At 37.4% G+C, this 27,380-nt stretch overlaps 1 protein-coding gene across 1 annotated transcript in view; it reads left to right on the forward strand.

The window, feature by feature from the left end:
• The window catches only part of ZSWIM6 (zinc finger SWIM-type containing 6), a 226,485-nt gene that overhangs the window by 154,016 nt on the left and 45,089 nt on the right, over window positions 1-27,380 (forward strand). The window contains exons 4-5 of the mRNA XM_058434242.1: window positions 7,345-7,493; window positions 10,852-11,002. Coding sequence (XP_058290225.1) covers window positions 7,345-7,493; window positions 10,852-11,002 — 300 coding nt within the window. The remainder of the gene's footprint in view (window positions 1-7,344; window positions 7,494-10,851; window positions 11,003-27,380) is intronic.

Below are 27,380 nucleotides of genomic sequence, written 5' to 3' on the forward strand. Positions count from 1 at the left end.
GAAAACATAATTCATGTATTTATACATTTGCTATTAGATTTTTCTCCACTTGAACCAAAATCTGTATATATGTATGTAAATTGTCCATTAAAGCAATTTTAAAATCCGTCATATTTTAAAAATATTAGTGTCGGGCATGGTGGCTCACACCTGTGAGCATGGTGGCTCACCTAGCATTTTGGGAGGCCGAGGTGGGCAGATCACGAGGTCAGGAGATCGAGACCAGCCTAGCTAACAGGATGAAATCCCGTCTCCACTAAAAATACAAAAAAAAAAAAAAAAAAAAATTAGCCAGGCGTGGTGGCGGGCACCTGTAGTCCCAGCTACTTGTAAGGCTGAGGCAGGAGAATAGCGTGAATCCAGGAGGCGGAGCTTGCAGTGAGCTGAGATCGCACCACCGCACTCCAGCCTGGGCGACAGAGCGAGACTCTGTCTCAAAAATAAATAAATAAATAAATAAATTAATTAATTAAATTAAATTAATATATATATAAAATAGTGTCTTTAAAACCTATCCAGTTTTAAGGAAAAATATATATTGTGTAATTCAAGTCAAGAGTAATTTCTGTATTCTTCTATCACTTTTCACTATTAGCATGAAAAAAATAAGTAGAGTATATTCTGAAGTTTTTGGAGGATATCTGAATGGTCACCCCTTTGCCAGTTCAAGCAGGCCACAGAAGACTGGACCAAATTCAGGTCTTCTTAAAATATTTGGCTATTTCTGTGGCAAACCAAACCCCCAAGTCTTACATGGGTATGACCCAAGCAGCTGAAATGCCTTCAGTCATGCCACAGCAGACAACCCCCATCCAAGTAGTTCTGGGGCAGATCTCCTTGTGGATTTTGGCCCTTGGTGCCCATAGAGAACAACTTAAAAATGACACAAATTAGGAGAAGTAACCACTGTGAGGCTAGATGTTTTTCGAGATGGAAGACTGTATTATTTAGCTCAATTTATCAGAAGGAACAGTGGAAATGGATGGTCAGTAGCTAATTAGAGTTTTCCCTGTGAAGAGGATAAGGAGGGATATGTCAGATTTCCAAGGAGGATGTTGGGAAGAATTTAAAAATAAAAGTCAAGATTCTATAGCTGTTTGGAAAGTCTCTTTTGATGCATTTATGTAAAGAATCCTTAGGTATTTTGTGCAAGGGTGTGTGCATGTGTGTCTGTAGAATCAAAAAGATGGGATGGATTAGAGTCTGAATTTCTGTGGGATACAGTTATAGACCTAGTAGTTAACTTCACATCATTGTGTGTACTTAAAGCTTTCTGTAAAAGAGAGGCATGCTAACAAATGCCTACAAACACACCAGTACCCTTTCTTAAATATTTATTTGCTTTAGGGTTGACAGACCTGCCTTGATGACCTCGGGGCTCAAAATTAGCTCTATGATCCTGGAATATGTTCATCGGCAGAAAAAAGAATCTGGAGACTGGATTTAGCAGGGTGGCTGTGTACAAGTCATAACCAACTTGGAACCCATTTCTCCTGTAGAATGGGGATCATGATCTATACTCGCCTCCAGGGGACATTGTGAGGAGAAAATGAGATAATGTTTATGAGGATGCTTTATAGTGGTTCTTAACCTTTTAAGTAGAATTCTTTTTCCAGGGGGGAAAATGTTTATGTGCCTTTCTGCCTCCCTCTTTTCCCCTTCCTCCCAGTACTTGATCTCCTGATAGTGGCTGGGTGTTAGGAAGCAATGGTGAGCAGGGCAGATACAATTCTTGCTCTCATGGAGCTTCACTTTTACGTACTTGTCTAGTCCCTGCTTGGAATGACTTTCTCCTTCTTCTGGAAGACTTGGTCTCTCCAACTCTTCCTAAGAGGCCACTCATTTCCTTTGTCATCCTTGCTCATTTACTTATGCAGCCTTTAAATGTTGGCCTTCCTTAGGATTTGGTCCTAGATGCTCTTAAACAGTTTACTGCTTCCCATAGTATATCCAGCTTTCTCCTTGAAATCCTCTTCCCTCTTCTCCACTGTCTCAAGGGTATGTCAAATTCACCATATCTAAAATTAAGCTCATGACCTAAACACTGCCCCTCCCGACTCCCAAATCTTGTCCTTCTCTGGTGGTCTGTGTGTCAGTGAGTTTTCCAGTATTCCGTATGGTTGTTTAATCCAGAAACTCATGTCTCTCACCATCTGTTCATCTCCCATACTTCACATATCCATTTACTCACCAAGTTCTTGTTGCATTTATGAAATCTTGTCAGCTTCTCCATTTCTGCTGTCATTGCTGTTTTTCAAGCAACTATCATCATCCTGTGTGTACATGTGTACACCATCAGAATAGCATTATGTATTTTTGCCCCTCAATTCATCCTCCGTATTTCAGATAAAGTGACTTTTTTAGATACGTAAATATATTCACATGGTTCCAAAATTTTAAAAGATGTTTCCTTCCCCCATGTAACTAGGTTACCTGTACTCTTTAAATTGTCCTTCCAAAATATTTTTGGCATAGATAAGGAGATACTGACATGTAAGCTCTTTTATAAACCTCATTATTTATATGTATTTCGTTTATTATCATTTTTTATTTGTATAAATTTTGAGGTACAAGAGTAATTTTGTTACATGCATAGATTTCATGGTGTGTAGTCTGGGCTTTAGAGCATCCATCACCTGAATAATGTACATTGTACCCATTAAGTAATTTCTTGTCACCCACCCTCCGACTCTTCCAAGTCTTCATTGTCTATCGTTCCACACACTCCATGCCCTTCTGTACATAAACTGCCACTTATCAGTGAGAATATGTGGTATTTGTCTTTCTGTGTCTGATGTGTTTGACTTAATATAATGGCGTCTTGTTCCATCTATGGTGCCGCATGGATGTGATTTCATTCTTTTTTTATGGCCAAATAGTATTTCATTGTGTATCTGTACACATCATTCATTGATAGACACTTAGATTGATTCCATATCTTTGCTATCATGAGAAATGCTGTGATATAAAATAGGAGTGCAGGTGTCTTTCATATAATGTTTTCTTTTCCTCTGGGTAGATATCCAGTAGTGGGATTGCTGGATGGAATGGTAGTTCTATTTTTAGTTATTTGAGAAATCTCCATGCTGCTTTCCATAGATGTTATACTAATTTATATTCCCACCAACTGTGTATAAGAGCTCTGTTTTCTCTGCATCCTCACCAACATCTGTTATTTTTTGTCTTTTTAATAATAGCAATTCTGACTGGTATAAGATGATATCTCATTGTGGGTTTGACTTGCATTTCTCTCATGGTTAGTGATGTTGAGCATTTTTTCATGTGCCTGTTGGCCATTTACATGTCTTCTTTTGAAAAATGTCTCATGTCTTTTGCTCACTTTTTAATGGGATTATTTGTGGGTTTTTTTTGTTGTTGTTGAGTTGTTTGATTTCCTTGTAAATTCTGGATATTTGTTCCTTGTCAGGTGAATAGTTTGCAAATATTTTCTTCCATTCTGCAGGTTGTCCCTTCACTCTTATTTCTTTTGCTGTACAGAAGCTTTTTAGTTTAAATAAGTCCCATTTCTCTATTTTTGTTTCTGTGCTTTTGAGGTCTTTGTCATAAATGCTTTGCGTAGACCAGTGTCCAGGAGAATTTTCCCTAGGTTTTCTTCTAGTATTTTTATAGTTACAGGTCTTACATTTTATGATGAGACATAGGAGTCCAGTTTTGGTCTTCTGCATGTGGCTATACAATTTTCCCAGCACCATTTATTGAAAAGGGCATCCTTTCCCTAGTGTATATTCTTGTGAATTTTGTGGAAGATCAGTTGATTGTAAATATGTGGCTTTATTTCTGAGTTCTCTGTTATGTTTCATTGGTCTATGTGTCTTTTTATACTAGCACCAGGCTGTTTTGGTTACTATAGGCTTGTAGTATAATTTGCAGCCAGGTAATATGATGCTTCCAGCTTTGTTCTTTTTATTTATTTGGATTGCTTTGGCTATTTGGCCTCTTTTTTTGGTTCCATATGAATTTTAGGATTGTTTGGTCTAATTCTGTGAAAAATGTCAATATTTGGATAAAGATTGCTTTGAATCTGTAGATTGCTTTGGGCAATAGGGTCATCTTACCTGTATTAATTCTTCTGATCCATGAGTATGGGATGTTTTTCCATTTGTTTGTGTCATCTTTAATTTCATTCATCACTGTTTTATAGTTTTTTTGTAGAAATATTTTACCTCCTTGGTTAAATCTATTCTTAAGTATTTTATTTTGTTTTTTGGTACTTACTGTAAGTAGGATTTGGTTCTTAGGTAGAATGTTATTGGTGTATAGAAACACTACTTTTTGTATGTTGATTTTGCATCCTGCAACTTTACTGAATTCATTTATCAAATTGAATTATTTTTTGGTGGAGTGTTCAGGTTTTTCTAGATGGAAGATTGCATCATCCGTGAACAGGGATAATTTGACTGCTTATTTTCCAATTTGGATGCCTTTTATTTATTTCTCTTGACTGATTGCTCTGACTAGGACTTCCAGCATTATGTTGAATATGAGTGGTGAAAATGGGCATCCTTGTCTTATTCCAGTTCTTAGAATGCTTTCAACTTTTCCCCATTCAGTATGGTGTTGGCTGTGGGTATGTCATATATGGCCTTTATTATTTTGAGGTATATTCCTTTTATGCCTAGTTTGCTGAGGGTTTTTTATCATGAAGAGATGCTGAATTTTACAAATGGTTTTTCTGTGTCTATTGAGATAATCATATGGTTTTTGTTCTTTATTCTGGTATCACATTTCTCGATTTGCATGTTGAACAATCCTTGCATCCCTGGTGTAAAACCCATTTGATCATGGTGTATAATCTTTGTGACATACTGTTGGATTGGGTTTGCTAGTATTTTTAAAGGAGTTTTATGTCTATGTTCATCAGGGATATTGGTCTCTAGTTTTCTTTTTGTGTGGTGTCTTTGTCTAGTTTTGGTACCATACTGACATTAGCCTTGTATAATGAGTTAGGGAGGATTCTGTCTTCTGATTTTTTGGAACAGTTTCAAGACAATTAGTATTAGTTCTTCTTCCTACGTTTGGTAGAATTAGGCTGTAAATCCATCTGATCCTGGGCTTTTCTTTGCTGGGAGATTCTTTATTACCGATTCAGTCTTGCCACTCATTACTGGTCTGGTCAGGCTTTTCTGTTTTTCTAGGTTTTCTAGTTTTGGAGCATATAGTTGTTCATAATAGGTCTCTGATCATCTTCTGTATTTCTGTGGTATCAATTTTAATGTCTCTGCTTTCATTTCTGATTTTATTTATTTGCATCTTCTCTCTCCTTTTCTTGGTTAGTCTATCTGGCATAAACATCATTAATTGCTTGAAAAGTGGTATACAGTGTATACTTTTATTCTCCTTGATTTTTTTTTCAATCAACAGTATGTCCTGGATATCTTTCCATTGTAATGCATAGAGAATCTCCACATTCATTTTTATGGCTGCATAATATTTACGGTAGGAATGTTGAAATTAATGCATATCAGGACAAAACATCTTTTATTATTTAGAGTATTTCTTTCTTCCACTTTGGATAAGTTGTCATGAATTCCCATTCATTACTCTCAGGGAAAAAAACTAAGCTCTTCGCCAACCAAGGCACTCAGTCTGACCCTGCGTCTTTTCTCCAGGATTATCTTGTATTACTCTTCCCCTCATCTTCTATTCTTGGGTTGCATAGACTGTGTTTTATTTCTTCCATGTACCATGTTTTTTCCTGCCTAAGGGCTATGCTCAAGTTCTTCTCATGTGCAGACCCTTCTCTCCTTTCCTGACCTTCAGTTCATTTTTAATTAGCTTTTAATCCACTTAAGGCAGATCTCAGCTCAGTGCCATTTCGTCAAGGTATGCTTACCCTAACAATCCAAGGCCCAGTCAGAATTCTCTGATGATAGAGTCTTCCATCACCCTGCCCTCTTCCTCTGAGCAGTTATTACCATTTATTATACATTTATACATATAATTATTGATTGATATTTATCTCAAAAACTTAAAAGAGTGTTTTTCAGATAGTGGGTGGCCACCTGTTATAGGTTATAAAATCAGTTTTAAAAATTGTGACAAGCCCTCTTTAAAAAATGAAATGGAGTAGAAAATATTGAGCCTTTCCTTATAGTAAGGACAGTTTCATCAAATTTTTGCAGATTAATCATACAAACACACAGACACATAAGCATATTAGGCATGATGTGAAATATATTTCTTATTGTGGGTCTTGTTCAGCAAAATTTGAAAGCCTCTGAACTGGGTTGTAGATTCAGTGAGGACAGGAATTCTGTCTATTTTGTACCAAGTCTAGCAGAGAGGCTGGCACTGAGTCAGGCACTCAGTAAATATGCTGACTGGCTGAATGAATGAATGAACATATAATTTTGCAGGCAGGCTCAGGGTCCCACTGCCTTCCCCTACTGGGGACTAGTAGACCCTGGTTCTAAGCAGATGTTAGTGATTATTTCTTTGGTTAATTGAGTCTGCTTTAGATCATTAGAAGACAAGAAAAGTAATACAAAACCACACCTACAGATGTATTTTTTTAAGGGTTGATAAGCAGATGAAACACTGAGGATGAACAGTTTTTAGATCTAAATTTTTTTGTACTACTTATGAATCTTAGACCTTAAAATACCATTTTATTTTATTGGCAAATAATGAAACAATCTTTGCCTGCCTAAATATCTGGGTAGTTTTTTTAATTTCTAAGGTAGTCTACACACGCAGGGCTTATTACTTAGCTGTTACCTTTGTGTGTACTTCAGCAATAAAATATTTATGCAGTTTGGCAAGGTGATACTACAACCTGGTTTAATACAACAGCTGCACTGCCTGTTCCCATGTGGCTTGATTTCCCTTTTTAATCTTTGGTTTTCTGCAACTAAAGACTTATGTCAGCATGTAGTTTATACAGCAGCAGATAATGGTGAAAACTTATTGAATTAACATAGTAAAGAGAGAAATACTCTGCTAAGTTTACTTGTCTTGCGTTTTCTAAAGTCTTTGAAAAACATTTTTTCCAGCATGGCCTACACAGCTTTATAAACATCATGTATTTACAATGAAACACTTGTGTGAATTCAATTTTTTAGAGAACCTATAAATTCATCTCCAGAGATAATAGTCTCTGAACCTAAAAAATAGAAATATCTCAATTCTAAAGTAATCTGCATTTGACTTAGCACAAATCAGGAAAGTTCTGGAAATAAGAGTGATCCTTGTATTTACTTTGTCATAAATTTGTATGTATAATTGAAATTGAGATTGAATTAAGAAGTAGGCAAAAAGAGTCTTAATCCTTTTAGCACAGAGTTTTTATCTACCCTGTGTTATTATTTTTCTTTCTATTTCTAGGTGCTCCTGATCCAACAGCAGGTGCTAGTATAGATGATGAAAACTGCTGGCACTTAGATGAAGAGCAGGTTCAAGAACAGGTTAAACTGTTCCTTTCCCAGGGCGGGTACCACGGATCAGGGAAGCAGCTTAATTTGCTCTTTGCAAAGGTATGATTGTCTATTTCTAAAGAAATATTCTAAATATATACATATATAGGGACTATCTAAATATGATCATGTCTACAATAGGATAAAGCCTCTTTTAAAAATTAAAGAACAGGGTCTTAGTTGACCAATAGAAACTTTTGTATTGTAATGCAAGCTTTTCTTTCTTTAGGTGATCTTAGACAAGATATGGGACATTTTTGTCTCTCTTAGTTCCTATCAATAAAATGGTGATAATTTATACAATTTTGAAAAACCTCTTACAATAATAAAAGCAAAATAATTAACAGTGTTATTCAAAATGCCATTTTTTCAAGTTTTTCCCTTTCTAGTTAATTTTCCCAAGAGAACATAGTTTCATAATCCCTAAAATGTGCTTTAATTATTTAGTTTAATAATGTCAGTATCTGTAAGTTAATTTCAAAAGCTTGAGTTTTAGAGTCATATAGATCTCAGTTTGAATCCAAGTTGTAGATCTTTCTAAGTATATAAACCTTGGCAAATTATTTGTTAATTTTCTCATCTAGAAAATTAGCTAATAATAACATATCTCCTAAAATTGTTGTGATAATGGTGTTAAATGATGCTGTCTACTGTTCGTCTTCATCATTAAAAATTGATGGCTCAAGAATTTAAATTATCTTGGTCATAAGTTCCTTGTGAGTGGAAGCTGTGTGTTTTGCTTTATACAGAAGTTTCAGTACCATACACACATTTGTAAATACTGGATAAAATGCTTTTTGAATAATATTAAATCATTATATTTTAATTGGGGGTATAGTCATCATTATGATTAATGTATTAACATTGGTTTTAAAGGAACAGATAACTGTTCATTGATGCTTTTGTTGAATATCTTCTCTAATATTTGCTGTAATTAAAAGATTTTTTTTTTAGTTCGAAAGAATTAGAGTAAACGCTGTTACTGGGTATGGCCAGGAATAGTGTATTCTGCTTAATCAGTACCATGTTCATAAAGATTTTTCCCGTATGTAGATTGCCAATTTCCCCAGAATTAGATTACAATAAAATACATTTAACTCTAATACTACTTTACATATGATTTAAGCATTCTTTGATGATTCACAGGCACTTCAAACTCATGTCATGCCTCCGGGTCAACAGTCCGAAAATTAATTACCATTAGGCTATAGATGTACATGAGTGCTGGTTAAATAGAGAGTTCTGTTTTATATACTTAAGAGTAAAGTGTTTATTTTCATTGCTGTTGCTGCGTAGTAGGTTAGAAATCTACCAGAAAAAATAAACATTATATCAAATCCACAAATACTAATAATGTAAAAGGTTTAGTATATTTAGACACGCAGGAAGTATTTCATATATTCTTATGTTAGAAACAGTTCGAAAGATGTATTATTAGCCTGATGTGCAGTTGTTCTTTTTATCCCTATATATTATATACACATTATGTATGCCATATGAAGTAATAGCAACCTCTAATTTTGGAATTAGCATAATTTGAAGTTAAGACAGATATGGGTTCTGATCCAAGCTGTTCCGCTTGTCCATTGGGTGAGTTATTTTACTTCTCTGAGGCTTGGTTTTATAATTCATAAAATGGGGATTATAATCTGGCCTATTTTACATGGTTGTTATGAAAATTAAATGGTAAGTATAAATGTAAAACTCTTTAACATTGTATCCAATAAATGGCAACTCCTTTTCTTCCTCCATCTTCACCTGTTAATGAGTTTTTAGTACTTTGATATTGGGAACAAACTCCTTTATAGGAATACTGAAGTAACGCTCCTGGAAGCACAACCATTGTGATTCAGGGTAGAAGTGCTTTTGAGTTCTTTATAAAGCTCAAATTCTAAAGCAGATGAGGAAGTTCCATTTCTTGAGGGTGCAGAACTCAGGCAGGATCTATTCTAGATTTGGGCTGCTTTATTGAAGATCTACTATTTTCGCCTTTCCTTGCCTTTCACATAGAGAGAGTCGTGAAAGAAGGACCAACCACCCCACCTTTTCTACTGCTTGTGACCTTGCTCCAGTAATTTCTTATGGGGAAATTACAGCTGAGATTCTTACTTATTGAATACACAGCAGTATACATTTTTGAAGTGGATGGATTCATTTAGGGCTTCCTGCAGAGAGGCTTACCCTTGTGTTTCTTTTTTCCTTTCTTTTATTTGGGAAATGTAGCACAAGAGTAATGGACAAAGCTTAAAGTTCCAACTTGAGAGGCAAAGTTAACTTATTAGATCTGTGGTTATTATTCTGCTTCATGGATCACCCATATAGAGCAAGAGAGTTCTTGAACTTAACAGGGCTGTCCATTTTCTTTCACCATTGCAAAAACAACCCCATCCGAGTAAATAGAAGTATGCTGCTGCTCTTTATATAAATAACTTAAGTGAGAGAGAACCTTTATGCAATTACTAATTTATCTCAAAAATTGAAGGACTTGCACAACTGTGAATATACTAAAAACCATTGAATTGTACAGTTTAAATTGGTGAATTGTATGGTATATCAATTGTGTCTCAACAAAGCTGTTCCTAAAAAAACTAAAGGCCAAGTGTTGTTATTATACACATTATCAGATCTACTTAGAAGATTTCTTGAGTTCTCAATGGACTCTGCATTAGGCTGTGCTTCTCCGATGGTAAGTACAATCAGTTGGAGAGTCAGGAAGGTGCCAAACTGTCCTGTTTGTTTTGATATTGTATTTCTTTAGGCTAGCAAAGTTATGGCATCTTACTAAAATTATGGCATCTCATTTTATGCGAGGAAACAGCAGCACCTTGCTTAAACCTGTTTTGGTAAACTAGGTAGGTTCAGATACCTGTTCCCAGTGCCAGATTTTACTTCTGTGGTTTGTTAAAGCATGAATGCCTACTTTGTTGGAGTGTAATCTTGAATCACAAAGTGTACTTGGTTTAGATAAGAGAGATACTTTGAAGGAGAACTGGAAAAAAAGTTTGTACTGGACATATGAAACACGATTTACTCACCTTAATCAGTGTGTAAGACCCAACCAGAACATTTTTGTGATTGAGAGCACTTTTTCTTCATATGGATTCTAAAATATAATTCAAAATAATTAATGGTCATTTCTTTGATTAAATTGCTATTTAGGGTAGGGAGTGGTTTGAAATTACATATTTTGTTTGCTTAAGAGGGCTGGTGTGAAGGCTTGACACCTCCCTGCCCATCCCCCACCACATACAGACACACACACACACACACACACACACACACACACACACACAGAGAGAGAGAGAGACAGAGAGAGAGAGAAACAGAGAAAAGTGGTGGTTTGTCTCTTGTGTTACTGTGGGGTTTTGTTGTGTTTTTGTTTTGAACAATTTTCTAAAGGTCTGTTTTTCCCCACTAGGTGCGGGAGATGTTAAAGATGAGGGACTCCAATGGGGCCCGCATGTTGACCTTGATAACAGAGCAATTCATGGCTGACCCTCGCCTGTCACTTTGGCGGCAACAAGGCACTGCAATGACTGACAAATACAGGCAGCTCTGGGATGAGCTGGGTAAGCATGTTTCCTCACAAATTATCATTGATTTGCATATGGATAAATACCATAGTCAGATGTTTCAAGAACATAGTTGTAGTATTGCTGAAGAGAGAGCTGCTCATACATGGAATGTGTTGCCAATATATAGGTTAGAAGCATAGGAGGATTTAGAACTTGGGCTGGCATTTACAGAAAACAACCTTAGCAGGGTTTTGGGGGAATTGCCTGATCTCGAGAAAAGTTAAGTGCAGGAATCTCCCTTTAAGTATTTGAAAAAAAAAAAGCTGTATTATTTTAATATAGCAGTTTTATATTGTAGAGCTGGTTACTTATTTCTAGATTATATTGTAATCGATTCAGCTAAAATTTAGAGTCTTTCTTCCCCCTTCTCCCCACACTGGAATTATTAAAATTAGTTGGATATTCATTTTATTTTTGGCTGCTATAGATTTAAATGAACTGTTGATCCTCAGAATGGAAAAATACAGCAAATTCTAATATTTATTGCTTCCTAAATTCCTGGCAGTTAAAGATACAAATATAGCAAGTGTTCAAAAAAATGAGAAATCCACTAGTCATGTTCATTAAAAGAATACTGGGAATTTTGTTTGGATGAGTCTTGGTACCCAATGTTCATCACTAGGGAAATAATGAATGATGTGTTTATTATCTTGTCTTTTTATTAATAAATCTGTAAGTGACACCTGAAATTTTGACAAATATATGAGTGCCTGTATTAATTTTATGAGAAGTAATGTCTATATTTACTAGAAGATCCTAGTCTCAGTGCAATTTTTCTTGGCTAATGATGGACCACATCATGCTGATTGATCCCAGGTGTAGTAGTCTAAACCAAAAGATGCTGTTGTCCGTGAAGATACCAAATGACCATAATTGGAAGGGGTATTTGCGATTAGCTGTTTTACGGATAAGGAAATAAGTCCCGAGAGGTTAGGAGACTTCCACAACATGACACTGTGTAATCCAGGGTAATGCAGCAAGTTGGTAAAGGATGTGATATCAGTATTTTATTTTTCCTATTAATAGGATATACGTTCAGAAGTTGGCTGTGGACAAGTTCGCTACTTGTGAACTATTAGATATTTGTTGACTTTTTCCCTGGCAATTTTCTTAAGTATCCTGTAATAACTTAATCTTGCTGCTTTCTTTGAGTCTCGTGAAATAATCATAGTGCCCTTTCCCCCTAATCAAAATGTAAATCAATCTGTAACTACAATAGATAGTTTCAATGTATTAGAATGATGTTTGGGGGGCACAGTGTGGCGGTTAAATAACACAAGTATAATGCATGGTTTAAATAAATATTTTCATAAAATCCTGAATGTTTTATTTTTCAAGTACACCTTTTTCTTTTTCTATTTTATTTTATTTATTTATTTATTTTTTAATTATACTTTAGGTTTTAGGGGTACATGTGCACAATGTGCAGGTTTGTTACATATGTATCCATGTGCCATGTTGTTTTGCTGCACCGATTAACTTGTCATTTAGCATTAGGTATATCTCCTAATGCTGTCCCTCCTCCCCCAACCCCACAACAGTCCCCAGAGTGTGATGTTCCCCTTCCTGCGTCCAAGAGTTCTCATTGTTCAATTCTCACCTATGAGTGAGAACGTGCGGTGTTTGGTTTTTTGTCCTTGCGATAGTTTACTGAGAATGATGTTTTCGAGTTTCATCCATGTCCCTACAAAGGACATGAACTCATCATTTTTTATGGCTGCATAGTATTCCATGGTGTATATGTGCCACATTTTCTTAATCCAGTCTATCATTGTTGGACATTTGGGTTGGTTCCAAGTCTTTGCTATTATGAATAGTGCCGCAGTAAACATACGTGTGCATGTGTCTTTATAGCAGCATGATTTATAGTCCTTTGGGTATATACCCAGTAATGGGATGGCTAGGTCAAATGCTATTTCTAGTTCTAGATCCCTGAGGAATCGCCACACTGACTTCCACAATGGTTGAACTAGTTTACAGTCCCACCAACAGTGTAAAAGTGTTCCTATTTCTCCACATCCTCTCCAGCACCTGTTGTTTCCTGACTTTTGAATGATGGCCATTCTAACTGGTGTGAGATGCTATCTCATTGTGGTCTTGATTTTCCTTTCTCTGATGGCCAGTGATGATGAGCATTTTTTCATGTGTTTTTTGGCTGCATAAATGTCTTCTTTTGAGAAGTGTCTGTTCATGTCCTTTGCCCACTTTTTGATGGGGTTGTTTGGTTTTTTTTTGTAAATTTGTTTGAGTTCATTGTAGATTCTGGATATTAGCCCTTTCTCAGATGAGTAGGTTGCAAAAATTTTCTCCCATTCTGTAGGTTGCCTGTTCACTCTGATGGTAGTTTCTTTTGCTGTGCAGAAGCTCTTTAGTTTAATGAGATCCCATTTGTCAATTTTGGCTTTTGTTGCCATTGCTTTTGGTGTTTTAGACATGAAGTCCTTGCCCACGCCTATGTCCTGAATGGTATTGCCTAGGTTTTCTTCTAGGGTTTTTATGGTCTTAGGTCTAACATGTAAGTCTTTAATCCATCTTGAATTAATTTTTGTATAAGGTGTAAGGAAGGGATCCAGTTTCAGCTTTCTACATATGGCTAGCCAGTTTTGCCAGCACCATTTATTAAATAGGGAATCCTTTCCCCATTTCTTGTTTTTGTCAGGTTTGTCAAAGATCAGATAGTTGTAGATATGTGGCATTATTTCTGAGAGCTCTGTTCTGTTCCATTGATCTGTTTCTGTTGTGGTACCAGTACCATGCTGTTTTGGTTGCTGTAGCCTCGTAGTATAGTTTGAAGTCAGGTAACGTGATGCCTCCAGATTTGTTCTTTTGGCTTAGGATTGACTTGGCGATGTGGGCTCTTTTTTGGTTCCATATGAACTTTAAAGTAGTTTTTTCCAATTCTGTGAAGAAAGTCATTGGTAGCTTGATGGGGATGGCATTGAATCTATAAATTACCTTGGGCAGTGTGGCCATTTTCACGATATTGATTCTTCCAACCCATGAGCATGGAATGTTCTTCCATTTGTTTGTATCCTCTTTTATTTCATTGAGCAGTGGTTTGTAGTTCTCCTTGAAGAGGTCCTTCACATCCCTTGTAAGTTGGATTCCTGGGTATTTTATTCTCTTTGAAGCAATTGTGAATGGGCGTTCACTCTTGATTTGGCTCTCTGTCTGTGATTGGTGTACAAGAATGCTTGTGATTTTTGTACATTGATTTTGTATCCTGAGACTTTGCTGAAGTTGCTTATCAGCTTAAGGAGATTTTGGGCTGAGACAATGGGGTTTTCTAGATATACAATCATGTCATCTGCAAACAGGGACAATTTGACTTCCTCTTTTCCTAATTGAATACCCTTTATTTCCTTCTCCTGCCTGATTGCTGTGGCCAGAACTTCCATCACTATGTTGAATAGGAGTGGTGAGAGAGGGCATCCCTGTCCTGTGCCAGTTTTCAAAGGGAATGCTTCCAGTTTTTGCCCATTCAGTATGATATTGGCTGTGGGTTTGTCATAGATAGCTCTTATTATTTTGAGATACGTCCCATCAATACCTAATTTATTGAGAGTTTTTAGCATGAAGGGTTGTTGAATTTTGTCAAAAGCCTTTCTGCATCTATTGAGATAATCATGTGGTTTTTGTCTTTGGTTCTGTTTATATGCTGGATTACATTTCTTGATTTGCGTATGTTGAACCAGCCTTGCATCCCAGGGATGAAGCCCACTTGATCATGGTGGATAAGCTTTTTGATGTGCTGCTGGATTTAGTTTGCCAGTATTTTATTGAGGATTTTTGCACAAAGTGGACCTAATAGACATCTACAGAACTCTCCACCCCAAATCAACAGAATATACATTTTTTTCAGCACCACACCACACCTAATCCAAAATTGACCACATAGTTGGAAGTAAAGCTCTCCTCAGCAAATGTAAAAGAACAGAAATTATAACAAACTGTCTTCTCAGACCACAGTGCAATCAAACTAGAACTCAGGATTAAGAAACTCACTCAAAACCGCTCAACTACATGGAAACTGAATAACCTGCTCCTGAATGACTACTGAGTACATAATGAAATGAAGGCAGGAATAAAGATGTTCTTTGAAACCAACGAGAACAAAGACACAACATACCAGAATCTCTGGGACACATTTAAAGCAGTGTGTAGAGGGAAATTTATAGCACTAAATGCCCACAAGAGAAAGCAGGAAAGATCCAAAATTGACACCCTAACATCACAATTAATAGAACTAGAAAAGCAAGAGCAAACACATTCAAAAGCTAGCAGAAGGCAAGAAATAACTAAAATCAGAGCAGAACTGAAGGAAATAGAGACACAAAAAACCCTTCAAAAAATTAATGAATCCAGGAGCTGGTTTTTTGAAAAGATCAACAAAATTGATAGACCGCTAGCAAGACTAATAAAGAAGAAAAGAGAGAAGAATCAAATAGATGCAGTAAAAAATGAAAAAGGGGATATCACCACCAATCCCACAGAAATACAATCTACCATCAGAGAATACTACAAAAACCTCTATGCAAATAAACTAGAAAATCTAGAAGAAATGGATAAATTCCTCGACAAATACACCCTCCCAAGACTAAACCAGGAAGAAGTTGAATCTCCGAATAGACCAATAACAGGCTCTGAAATTGTGGTGATAATCAATAGCTTACCAACCAAAAAGAGTCCAGGACCTGATGGATTCACAGCCGAATTCTACCAGAGGTACAAGGAGGAACTGGTACCATTCCTTCTGAAACTATTCCAATCAATAGAAAAAGAGAGAATCCTCCCTAACACATTTTATGAGACCAGCATCGTCCTGATACCAAAGCCTGGCAGAGACATAACCAAAAAAGAGAATTTCAGACCAATATCCTTGATGAACATTGATGCAAAAATCCTCAAGTAAACCTTTTTCAATTTTGTAACTCTGTAGTATAGACTTGATTGGTTAGATGGTTTATAAAGTAAAAAGAATTAGCATTAAGAAAACTATAATGAAGGGGATCATTTAAGGAAAAATTACTGAATTAATATTAAATGAATGCAATTTAAAGAGCTTTGGTACTTAGAGAAACTTAGAATTACAAATGACTGTTTAGGAAGAAAATACCAACTAAATTTTTTGGTTACCAAAAAGGGTACTGGTGGTACATACAGTCAAATAAAATTTGCAGTGTTCACATTTAATTCATAGTCAAATGTCACTTTTCCAAGTGGGTTTTGAAAATTACGTACCTTAACCCTCAATCAGAAGTATAAATTTTTATTAGGTGGAAGTTTCCACCAGCTGATTCTAGTTATGCCCTCTTATGGACTACTTTCTAATTAAGGACCAGGCTTTATACAAATTCTTTGATTTCAGTCCAGCATAAAGACCACAATTTCTTGTCCTGTGTGCCCCTCACCCACCGCCCAATCATTACTAGACTGCTAGAAATTCTTCTATGTACTCTGATGGCAAGCAGAGGTCACTTGCCATTTTAATGGGGTCTAAGTTCTGTGAAGAATCTCACGTAGAAGTAACAGTAAGTATCACATCTTAATATTCATTCACCAAAAAATTAACTAAAAGTTGCTTCTGGACTACAAAAGGAAAGGCTTTTGCTTCTTAATAAAATGGGGGAATTTGACTTTGTGCCCCCCTACACAGGGCTCACATTGCTTCGAGGCTCTGCTTTGGAATTAAATGCTGAGCACTGCCAGATGCCAGACATTGAGAAGAGGCTGAGTTTTGTCAGCAAATGGGATCTGCAAGTTAATTGGTGTTTTCTGCAGGCTTCTGGCTGTGAAATGAAATTGGAAGCCCTTTAGCCACATGGATAATACAGGACCTGAATACAAATGTCACATGTCACCATCAGGACCCACTGTGAGACAATAGTGTTCCCACTCCAACACCGCGCCATTACAGATCATTTAAATATGGGGATTACATTTAAACTAAAAGCCCCATTTGCCTTTTACTGCAATTTAAATGTCCTCTTAGCAAAAGCTAAGTGACAAATTAAATGAAAAAAATGCCCACGTTTTTAAAGCTGTAATGCAAAACAACCTTTTATTGCTTCTCATGTGCCACGAATGAATCATTATACTTGTCAACCCTAAACCAAGCCATAATTGGAGCAGCTACTGTTATCAAAGTGGGGCCGCTCTATGACAGCTTAATAAAGCTGAAACTGTTAAATTAAATCTCAGATGCTTAACTCCTTAGCACTGGTGGAGTCGTTGGGTCCATTTCTGGCAGTGACCAGTATACCAGGAAAAAAAAAAAAAAAAAGATTTCTGGCATGAAAGCCTTAATCTGATGAAAGTGTACAAGCGAGAGTATGCTAGCCAAGTAACTCTGCTTCTTGGCAGATGGATTTGGAGCCATCATATTGAAGATTACAAAATCTTTTTCATATGGCCCAGTGTCCCCCTCCCCAAGATTTACAATTTCCTGCTTACGTGTGATTTATGAAAATTTAAGTGTTGATGTTTCAAAATTAATTGTAAAAGTAACATTTATTTTAACTTTTTCTTTCTTTCAAGTGAATATATGAAAACTTATTTGTGGTAGGGCCACAGGCCCAATTTCTTCCCCCCATGCTCCAGCTAACAAAGGGACTGATTATTCTGTTTTTCTTTTCTAATATTAGTGCCTATGATATTCATTTGGTATGAGGTAACTTTTGTGATTTACTTCCTGATTTTCATAATGTAGTATGAAATAGGTACAGATGCATACTCTTAAGATCCTGTTTATTGCATCTCATTTACAGATACATTTATCTTGTACATGAGTCAGTTTTTCAAATATTAATTTTACTTTCTCTACGTGATGTTCATTTTCCCAAACATACGCCAGTGTTCTCAGAATGAGTAATGTTGTATCATAATCAGCTATAAGAAAAGGTATATATTAAAATAGAAAGCCCCATTGCAATGGTAGAAGTTGTACGTTTGATAGAAGCTACATATTTAGTACAATCTATAGAACACACAGCTCTTGAATTACATTCTTTATTCTGTGACATGCAAATTTTCTGGAAAGCAGATCACAGAAATAACCTTTGGATTTCCAAGAACAACCCAGTACTGATTGGGGGTGAGCACACCTACTGTTAGCTGTAATGGCTGTCTGTTCAGCACACTTAATTACTGTAGGGGTCTAGGGATGAGGGGATACACTGTAACCTCTCATCTGTGTTGATGGCTCTCTTTTCTTAAATGTATTCCTAGACTGCAATTTTACTTTGCTTCATAAAACTATAGGTTGTGGCTGCCAGTCTATTAAAACCTAAATAAAATGATGTCATTAGAGGAAACAGTTAAATAACACTTAGTTACAGTTTTATCACAGGGAAATATTCTTAAATTTTTATCTTCAACTGTTACATAATATGTTTTTCCCCAAGTTTTAAACACTTAACTTTCTCTCGGAGCTGAGTCACGCGCTTTGCTTTCTAGCATGTAAATCCTGTTTCTTAGGGAGAGGGTGGGTTGCCATTGCAAGAGCCTTGCTGCGCTGAGCTTTGCTCATTCAGTTCACAAGAACAAGGTGGCATCTCTCAGAGTTCTTTTCACGGCTTCTCATCTGGAGGCCTAATTCTGTGTGAGCAGAAATAGCCATAGTTAGATTTTTTTTCTAGTTTGAATTTCATTGTATGATTAGTTTGACCACTAGTTATTAAGCAACAGCTATAATGTTCCTTGGTAGGGTGCTAGATAGATTGAGCGGTATACAGATTCAGGACACTTAGAATTAGAGTAAATCTAACTATGTTTGGCCGTAGAGAACACATCCTACCCTTTGAGACTATATTTTTTGAATTAACCTGCTCCATGGACCTAAATGCTGTTCCATCTTCCATCCCAGACTCAAATAGTGATTTTTCTGTAACCACCTACATTATTCTTGAATAAGGAGAAAAACATATGCTTAAGTCACACATTCAAAATGATACTTTTAAGTAATTTAGGACAGTCTCTGTGTACCAGAAGTAAGATTCTAAAGGCTCTGCTTTACTCTGCTTTATAGGTAATTGTGGAGAAATTTCTGGGGAAGACTGTCTTACATCTTTGAAAGCAGTAGGCTTAATAACTGCCCCCACCAACCCCCCCCCCATCCCTGTTTTGAGCTTCTTACTTTAGTGGAGTTATTCAAACTAACTCAAGCTTGCCACATTTTACAGTTGATGGTGGTTAATTAATGGCTAAGGAGCAACTCCTTCTTTTTGAGAACTGGAAAGCTTACCAAAATGGTTCCCCACTGACCACTGTCAGTGCTATGTTGTTAACCTTCTTTCCAGAAGTCTTACTGTGGTCTCTCTATCAGTGTGTATGAAGCACTTGCTATGTCTAGAGAAATAGATGTATTAGATATTTGATTTTGGGGTAGGTGATAGTACTGGTAGCAAGGAGGGGGTAGAGAGATGAAACATTAGGAGATGTGATAAATAAGAACAGCCAAGAATGAATGAAGGATAACTTTGATAGAGTAATTTCTTTACAAATTAGTACAAAGGTTTGTAGAAACCAAATTTAATATGGTTTTATAAGATGTTTATGGAGGTGTGTTGCAGGGAAGAAGCAGTGTGAATACTCCAGAAAAAAGAAACAACCTGAACAAAGACAGCAGTGGGCTCAGTGGAGGAGAGTAGAGAGCCTTCAAACTCATTATCAAAAATGTTAAGATTTTCAATCCAACCTTGCTGTTCTGTATTGTTACTCAAAAGCGGAGAAGAGGGAGATGGTAGATAGGTATCATAAAACCTGGATTTTTGCTTTATTTCTCATTTTGGTGTAGCTACTAATGATAACATAGTTGCCAGCACTTATTTGTCAGGAATTGTGCTAAGCACTTAATGCATGTGTTGTTTTATTTAATCCCTGAAACAATCCTGTGAAATAGGTCCAATTATTTGCCCTAATTTTACAGCCAATAATACTGAGGCTTAAGGAGGCTTGATAACTTGCCTGAGGTCACAGTAGCAAAGCAGGAATTTAATACCAGGTGTCAGTGACTTCAAAAACATAACCACCAGACTAGACAATGTCCTCAGCTTATTATTATTATTATTATTATTATTATTATTATTATTATTATTTTGAGACAGAGTCACTGTGTCGCCTAGGCTGAAGTTCAGTAGTGCAATCACGGCTCACCACAACCTCCGCCTCCCAGGTTCCAGCAATTCTCCTACCTTAGCCTCCTGGGTAGCTGGGACTACAGGCGCTGGTCACCACGCCTGGCTAATGTTTTGTATTTTTAGTAGAGATGGGGTTTCACTGTGTTAACCAGGCTGCTCTCGAACTCCTGACCTCGTGATATGCCCGCCTCAGCCTCCCAAAGTGCTAGGATTACAGACATGAGCCACCGTACCCAGCCAGCTTATTGTTAAACACTATTATATGCCTCTCTTCCAGGTAGTCCCTCTACTCAGAGCAGAGCAGGGGCAAAGCGCAGCTCACCTAGTGGGCAATAAACCCTGTAAGAGCTGCCTGGCCTGGTCTGCCTACCCATGGTACCACAATCCTGACTACCATAGTCAGCTGAGCTTACCGAGTCTAGTCGCCCATTTGTACCCGTGTTTACGGGGACCCTCTAACTTCAGGTTCTTTGAGAAAACAAGCACATGGATGCAATAGCCAAATACATGCCATTGACTGAGAACTGTATTAAATAATAAACTTTAGCTTATCATAAATATAGATACTGCATGCTGTAGTATGGGGTACTACTGTAGGATGGAATACAGTGAAGTTTGTATCCCGTTTTCAGGTCCCCTTTGGTAAGGAGCCGGTGAAGACCTTTAGCTCATTGTCTTTGCCCTGGCCTGAACTAGGCCCTGATAATAACCACAGAGTTGCCAACACCAGTTTATCTCATATGCTGTGTAGGCTCTGCAGACCCCTTCTTGACATAAGCTGTCGTGCTGGGATGGGGTTGTATACTCTGGTCTCAGTTTCTCCTTCTCTCTGCGTTGTTCAGTTTCCTGTAAATATAGAGGATTGGTCAATTGTATTGCTGAGAAGGCTTTACTTCCCTCCAGCACTGTTCTCAGAAGGCTCATCTGCTTCTAGGTCCTCATTACTGGGGCCTGTTTTCTTTCCCTGTGCTATCCTACTGCTTTCTGTCTCTTAAAACTCAGAACTCTGTATTCTTGGGTCATAGACCTCAGAGTTCTGCCCTGCTGTGGGGGTGGAAAAGAGGGGATAATTTTCTGCTTCTTTAAGTAAACAGAGTAATCTCTAGTTTGGGTCAGAAGTAAACCAAAAGAGAGAATGTATGGGCAAACCTAGGATAAATACTTGCTGTGTACTGCTATCAGCTATCCTCTTGACTGTGGCTGCTAGGGTTTAATTATCCATTCAGTTCCCTGTATAGGGAAGAGTGGAAATAAAGAGAAAAACTTTAAAATACGAATTAAAAAAATAGATTCTCAGGATTCAAAGAGACTTTACAGGTCACTTGATCCTATTGTCTAACCAACTGGAAATTCTTAGTAGTATCCATTGTCTAAACTGTTTCTGTATAGAATTAGATCATTTGTAAAAACACTTGAGATTCACCTCCTTATGTGTTTTTATGAAACCTTATGCTAAACATAGAGCATGGAGATTTGGTGAGGAATTAAGATGCTTTAAGGCTCATGGTAATACACTTGAGTGTTACTGTCTTATATATGTTGTGTGTTAGTAGCTTTGTTTGTATCAAGAATGGATTCCATTTACTTTCTTTTATGTCATCTTTCTACTTACAGCATTAGTCCATTGGCAGTAGATACTCTTCTCACATTAGTGGTTAATAGGAATGTCATAGTATTGGTATAAGGTGTCCTCTTCTTTCTCACAATTCTTAGAAAAGTTCTCTCCCTACTTTTCCTATTTCCTAAGAGATAGTACTGACTGCACTTGCCTTCAAGAAACATCCACCAATGGGAAATTTGGCTAGAGAAGTCTCCTTACTAGGCTGTGGATCTAGAGAGTACTATCATGGTAGGGTGGAGGGGGAGAGCAAGAGTGAAAATGAAGCAAGACAAACTGGGGAAGAAAATTTCCTTTCACCATTTCTTACCCTGAAGTGGCAGCATAGAAAAATTAATGAGGTCTGAGAAGCTTCATTTTAAGCCATCTGGGATTCCCAGGGGTTTCACAGAGAATCAGGGATGCCAGGAGCAGGAAGGAAAGAAGTGGAAGCAAAGGGAAGGCTGAAGCAGCTCCTTAGGCAGCTCTGCATATGTGCCAATATCAAGCAAGGTGCTTTATAAATGCTATCGTAGTTAATTTAAGCTTCGTTAGGCTCATGAGGGGGAAGAAAACCCAAGGAAGTTAGAAATGGTTGTCCTTAGAGGGGGTGTTCAGACACTGCCCTGCAGAGCCCCTAGGTTTGGGGTCTCAGGGGGAAGATCCTTCTCAATCAGAGCAGTGCAACTTTACCACATTACTACTAGGGTTTTCATCAAGATTGTTCTGGAGGAAAGGATTCCGATATTACAAATGCATGCTTGATAATCACTATCTTCAATAGGCTTTTAATAGGTACTCTTGTTAGACATGTACTAAAACAGGGGTTCCCCCATCCCCGGACTGTGGACCAGTATCAGTCCGTGGCCTGTTAGGAACTGAGGTGCACAGCAGGAGGTGAGTGGTAGGCAAGTGAGCATTACTGCCTGAGCGCCACCTCTTGTCAGTTCAGCAGTGGCATTAGATTCTCATAGGAGCACAAACCCTATTGTGAGCTGCACACGTGAGCTATTGAGGTTGTGTGTTCCTTATGAGAATCTAATGCCTAATGATCTGAGGTGGAGTACTTTCATCCCAAAACCATGCCCCGGCAACTGCCACCCCACCCCCGCCCCCAGTCCTCATATGTGGAAAAATTGTCTTCCACAAAGCCAGTCCCTGGTGCCAAAAAGGTTGGGGACCGCTGTACTAACGGACGACTTTTTAATTTATGTAAATAGCTTTTTCCTATATACTTTAGGGGAAGGCAAGATGGCAAATGATTTGCAACAAGTGAACTTTTGTGAGACAGCTTGTAAGCTTGTCTGATAATTGTATAACATTGTTTTCATGTTTTATTTTAAAATTCCAAAATTAGTGTAAGACAAGGACTCTGTATAGTAAAATGCCAGAGCCTTCTGACGTTAACTTGCTTTAGGGAGTTAATAACTGGTCTTAGGGCTATTTTCTTAGACTTTGATCTGGTGACAGAATACCCAGGGTAATGATACTAGTTGTCTGAAATGTAGGTAACTCACTCAGTTCTCTGTACTTTCTGCTGCAAAGATAACCTTTGAAATAGAAAGCCAAATCTCTGTGATTTTAAGCTATGACCAGCTGGATTAATAAATTTCAAAATTTGCTTCAGCAAACCTGGAGAAGAGAGTGAGAAGCATTAATAAAGTAGGAATCAGAGAGAGACCTCAAAGTGGCTTAGATTGGAATCCATAGTCTTCCTTTGTGTATGATCAAGGGTGGAATGAGCTGGATGGGAGAATCCCAAACAGGGCACTTGGGTTAAATATAAGCTTGGAATGGAGAGAAAATCCTGTTAGGAGGAATACTTCCAAAACGCTCCCAAGAGCACAAAGTCTGTTTCCCCCCACCACTTTGAAGATGAGATTAATATATCCAGCAACCTGTTCACCAGAACAGATTGATCATGCACTAGAATATATTCTTTGTAGACCACATAATTTGAAAGATTTGCCTGTATGTTTGGAAACCATTAACCACTCACTGTATTTAATAGTATTATCGTCAGTTATTGTCTTTATTGGCAAATTTAAACTAATATCATATCCATCCTTTCTTAATCCTCTTTTTATTCCTTATTAATGTCCATTTGATAATCTTACCCCTTTTTTCCACTCCTTCCCACAAATAGTGAAAGTAATTTTTAAAGTTATTTTTCCTATAAAGGTGAAAAAATGTGCCTGATATAGTTGATGCTCAGTAAATATTTGTGAATAAAAAAGTGAATGAATAGTTGAAGTGTAATGCTGACAATTACTTGGAAACATTAAGAAGCAGTTATTTTTGATGTACTGAAAACAATGATTAAAAGGTATTAATCTTTACTGAGTCCTCCGTTTTCTTCTTCTGCTTTATCTAGCCTTCTCCATCCATGTATGCGATATTCATGGGTGCCTGTGTGTGCCTGGACACACACATGCACACTGAAATACAAACAGTTTAGAGTACAGAAGGGCAATGATTCCCCCTTGCCATCAATGCTGCAGGTAATCTATTGCATTAATCAGCCAGCCAGTGGGAAATGCATGGGGAGTGATTATACTATCATACACAATACAATCAGCATGAAGCACTTGTCAAGACCAATACATCAAAGTTTAATTCAGTAATAGAATGAATTAGAGCAAAATGAAACATTCTGTTCTCTAGGAAACCCAACACCCATCATAGATTCTTTCTGAACTCCACGGAAAAGTCAGTGCGTTAAGAAATTGTTTTTTTTTTTTAATAGAATTAAAGTTCCAATCTGACGAAATATTACAAGCCAGCTTTCTTAGAATTCTTACACAAGTATAGTGCTAAAGTGTCTACCTGACCATCAGCACTCTATACTAATCGTCATTGGTAAATATGATTATTTTTTAGTGGACTCTTGTCTTTTGTCCTAAATTGGTTCTCCATGGCAAACGAATGGAAGGGCATTGTATCAGTGGCTCAGGGAAGCACTTATGCGTAAATATGGATGGTGGACAGTTGAATAGGAGACAAATTAACAAGAATCTGCTGTTTATAGTGCCCTCGATTGTAGGCTCTGCTACTGTGGAGCTTAACAGTCTAGTCAGGAAACAGAATAAATAAATAAAAAATAAAAAGCAACCCTGGACAGCTTAAGACAACTATAGAAACAAGGTTAATATAATGTAGGACATGTTTGGGAAAATTTTGGCAATAGATGTAATATGTTTTATGTATTAGAATAAAATAAGTCACTATTACAAGTCACTATTATGTGTCAGTTGAGTCTTCTGGAAATAGAGTCATATAGACTTTGGAGTCAGGACTAGTGGATGAACCATGAAACTGTTTATAAACAGTTTTTTATGTTTCTTATGCTTAACTGGCTTAGTTAAGCAGCCAGCGCAGAACACATGGAAAATGTTCTTGCAGGTTACCACAGTTCTCATGCCTTCAGCTATTGACAGTCCTTTTTGCATTTTTGTATCTCAGAATAAGAAAGAATCTATCATTGTGCCTTTTTTTCTTTTCTCTGATTTAAAACTTTTTAGTTTTTCCTTACCCCTCTCCTTCCCTGTCTTGAAAAGCAGAAGGGTTAGTGAGAGTTGTGGTGACCTCCTATAGAACCTGGCTTCCGGTGAGGTCAGGCTGTTTTTGATGTATCTTGCATGTTGACTGACTGCACCGACAAATCAAATGGAATGAGAAGACTACATATCAGATAAGGGCCACACGTTTATAGGGAGGAACATTATCCAGGATACCAGTTAGTTAATTGTTTTGGAATATCTATGATTTATTTTCTTTTTTTCTTTCTTTCTTTCCTTCTTCCTTCCTTCCTTCCGTCCGTCCTTCCTTCCTTCCTTCCTTCCTTCCTTCCTTCCTTCCTTCCTTCCTTTTCCTTCCTTCCTTCCTTCCTTCCTTCCTTCCTTCCTTCCTTCCTTCTCTCTCTCTTTCTTTCTTTTTTTGAGACAGAGTCTCGCTCTGTCACCCAGGCTGGAGTGCAGTGGCGCGATCTGAACTCACTGTAAGCTCCATCTCCCTGGTTCATGCCACTCCTGCCTTAGCCTTCTTAGTAGCTGGAATTACAGGCGTCCACCACCATGCCCGGCTAATTTTTTGTATTTTTAGTAGAGATAGGGTTTTACCATGTTAGCTAGGATGGTCTCGATCTCCTGACCTCATGATCCACCCACCTCGGCCTCCCAAAGTGCTGGGATTACGGGCGTGAGCCACCGTGCCCAGCCGATTTATTTTCTTTCTTGACGACAAAAATTGGTTATTTTACTTTAGAATTTTGTCAGAACTTGGTTAAGTGATAACCAATTGTGTGCCATTTAGCTAACAGTTTTGCCATGCTTGACCGGAGCAATCTCAAAAATTATTTTTGCCGTATTCCCAATGTTTTATTTTGAAATTTTCCTAGAAATGTTTTAGTGAATTAAAAATTGGCATATCAAATTTAAAGGAGAATGTTTTCCCCAGTTAAAAGTTATTTTCCAGGCCAGGCGCGGTGGCTCACGCCTGTAATCCCAGCACTTTGGGAGGCTGAGGCAGGTGGATTACCTGAGGTTGGGAGTTTGAGACCAGCCTGGTCAACACAGTGAAACCCTATATCTACTGAAAATGCAAAAATTAGCTGGATATGGTGGCGCACACTTGTAATCCCAGCTACTTGGGAGGCTAAGGTAGGAGAACCTGAGAGGCAGAGGTTGCAATAAGCCAAGATTGTGCCACTGCACTCTAGCCTGGGCAACAGAGCGAGACTCTGTCTCCAAAAAGAAAAAAAAAAAAGTTATTTTCCAAACATGGGATGACTGACATATTAAGACAGCATTATACTGAGAACAGTACTATAATTAGGGTCACAATTTTAGTGTGGTTTGACCCAAGAAATTTTGTGACTATAGTTTTGCTAGCACAACTAATTATGCCAGTGATCCCCTATTTGTGATGGCAGTTAGGCATTTCATGGCCTCTAAATAAGTATAATTAGTTAATTGGGTCATGCATGAAATTCTAGACTCTTATAATAGCCTTTGAAAACAAAAATAAATATGATAAATATTATGAATTGTTTAATAGCCGTGGAAGCCTGGGAAATACCAAAAGTGATTGTTTTACTTTGCCTGCCATTACTTCATAATGATAAACATAATAAAAAGTAGAAATTAAACTTTCCCTGTAATAACCTTTGTTTTTCTGAATTTGAGACAGAAGAAAGGGAGCCACTGGCCTTTCTTATTCACCTTTAGAGAAGGTGATACTGGTTGTACTGCTCCTCAGCCCCCACCGGCTGCTCCCCACTCCCCAATGTTAATGGCCCTGTGCTTTCTCCAGTAATATTATACACATAATTGTTTTCCTGGGATATATGGAGAAGACCAATATTTATCAAAAATTCCAATGGTATCTTTTATAGAAAGTGCATAGCTTTTACTTAATCAGTCAATTCATTGTTCAAAAAACCCCACAAAAGGTACAGCTTTTATTTTAATTACTGAGATGATTATGTTAACAAAAAAACTATGAAGGAGAAGGAACTTGAAAAACAAGTTTTATTGATGGTGGGGGGGTAGCAATGAATAGCTGATTTATTCAGTCACAAATCATAATGCTCTACCCAGAAACACACCCCAGCAGGCAAACAGCATACATGTGCATTATT

The sequence above is a fragment of the Hylobates moloch genome, unplaced genomic scaffold (genome assembly GCF_009828535.3).
Source record: "Hylobates moloch isolate HMO894 unplaced genomic scaffold, HMol_V3 SCAFFOLD_23, whole genome shotgun sequence".
Lineage (NCBI taxonomy): Eukaryota > Metazoa > Chordata > Mammalia > Primates > Hylobatidae > Hylobates > Hylobates moloch.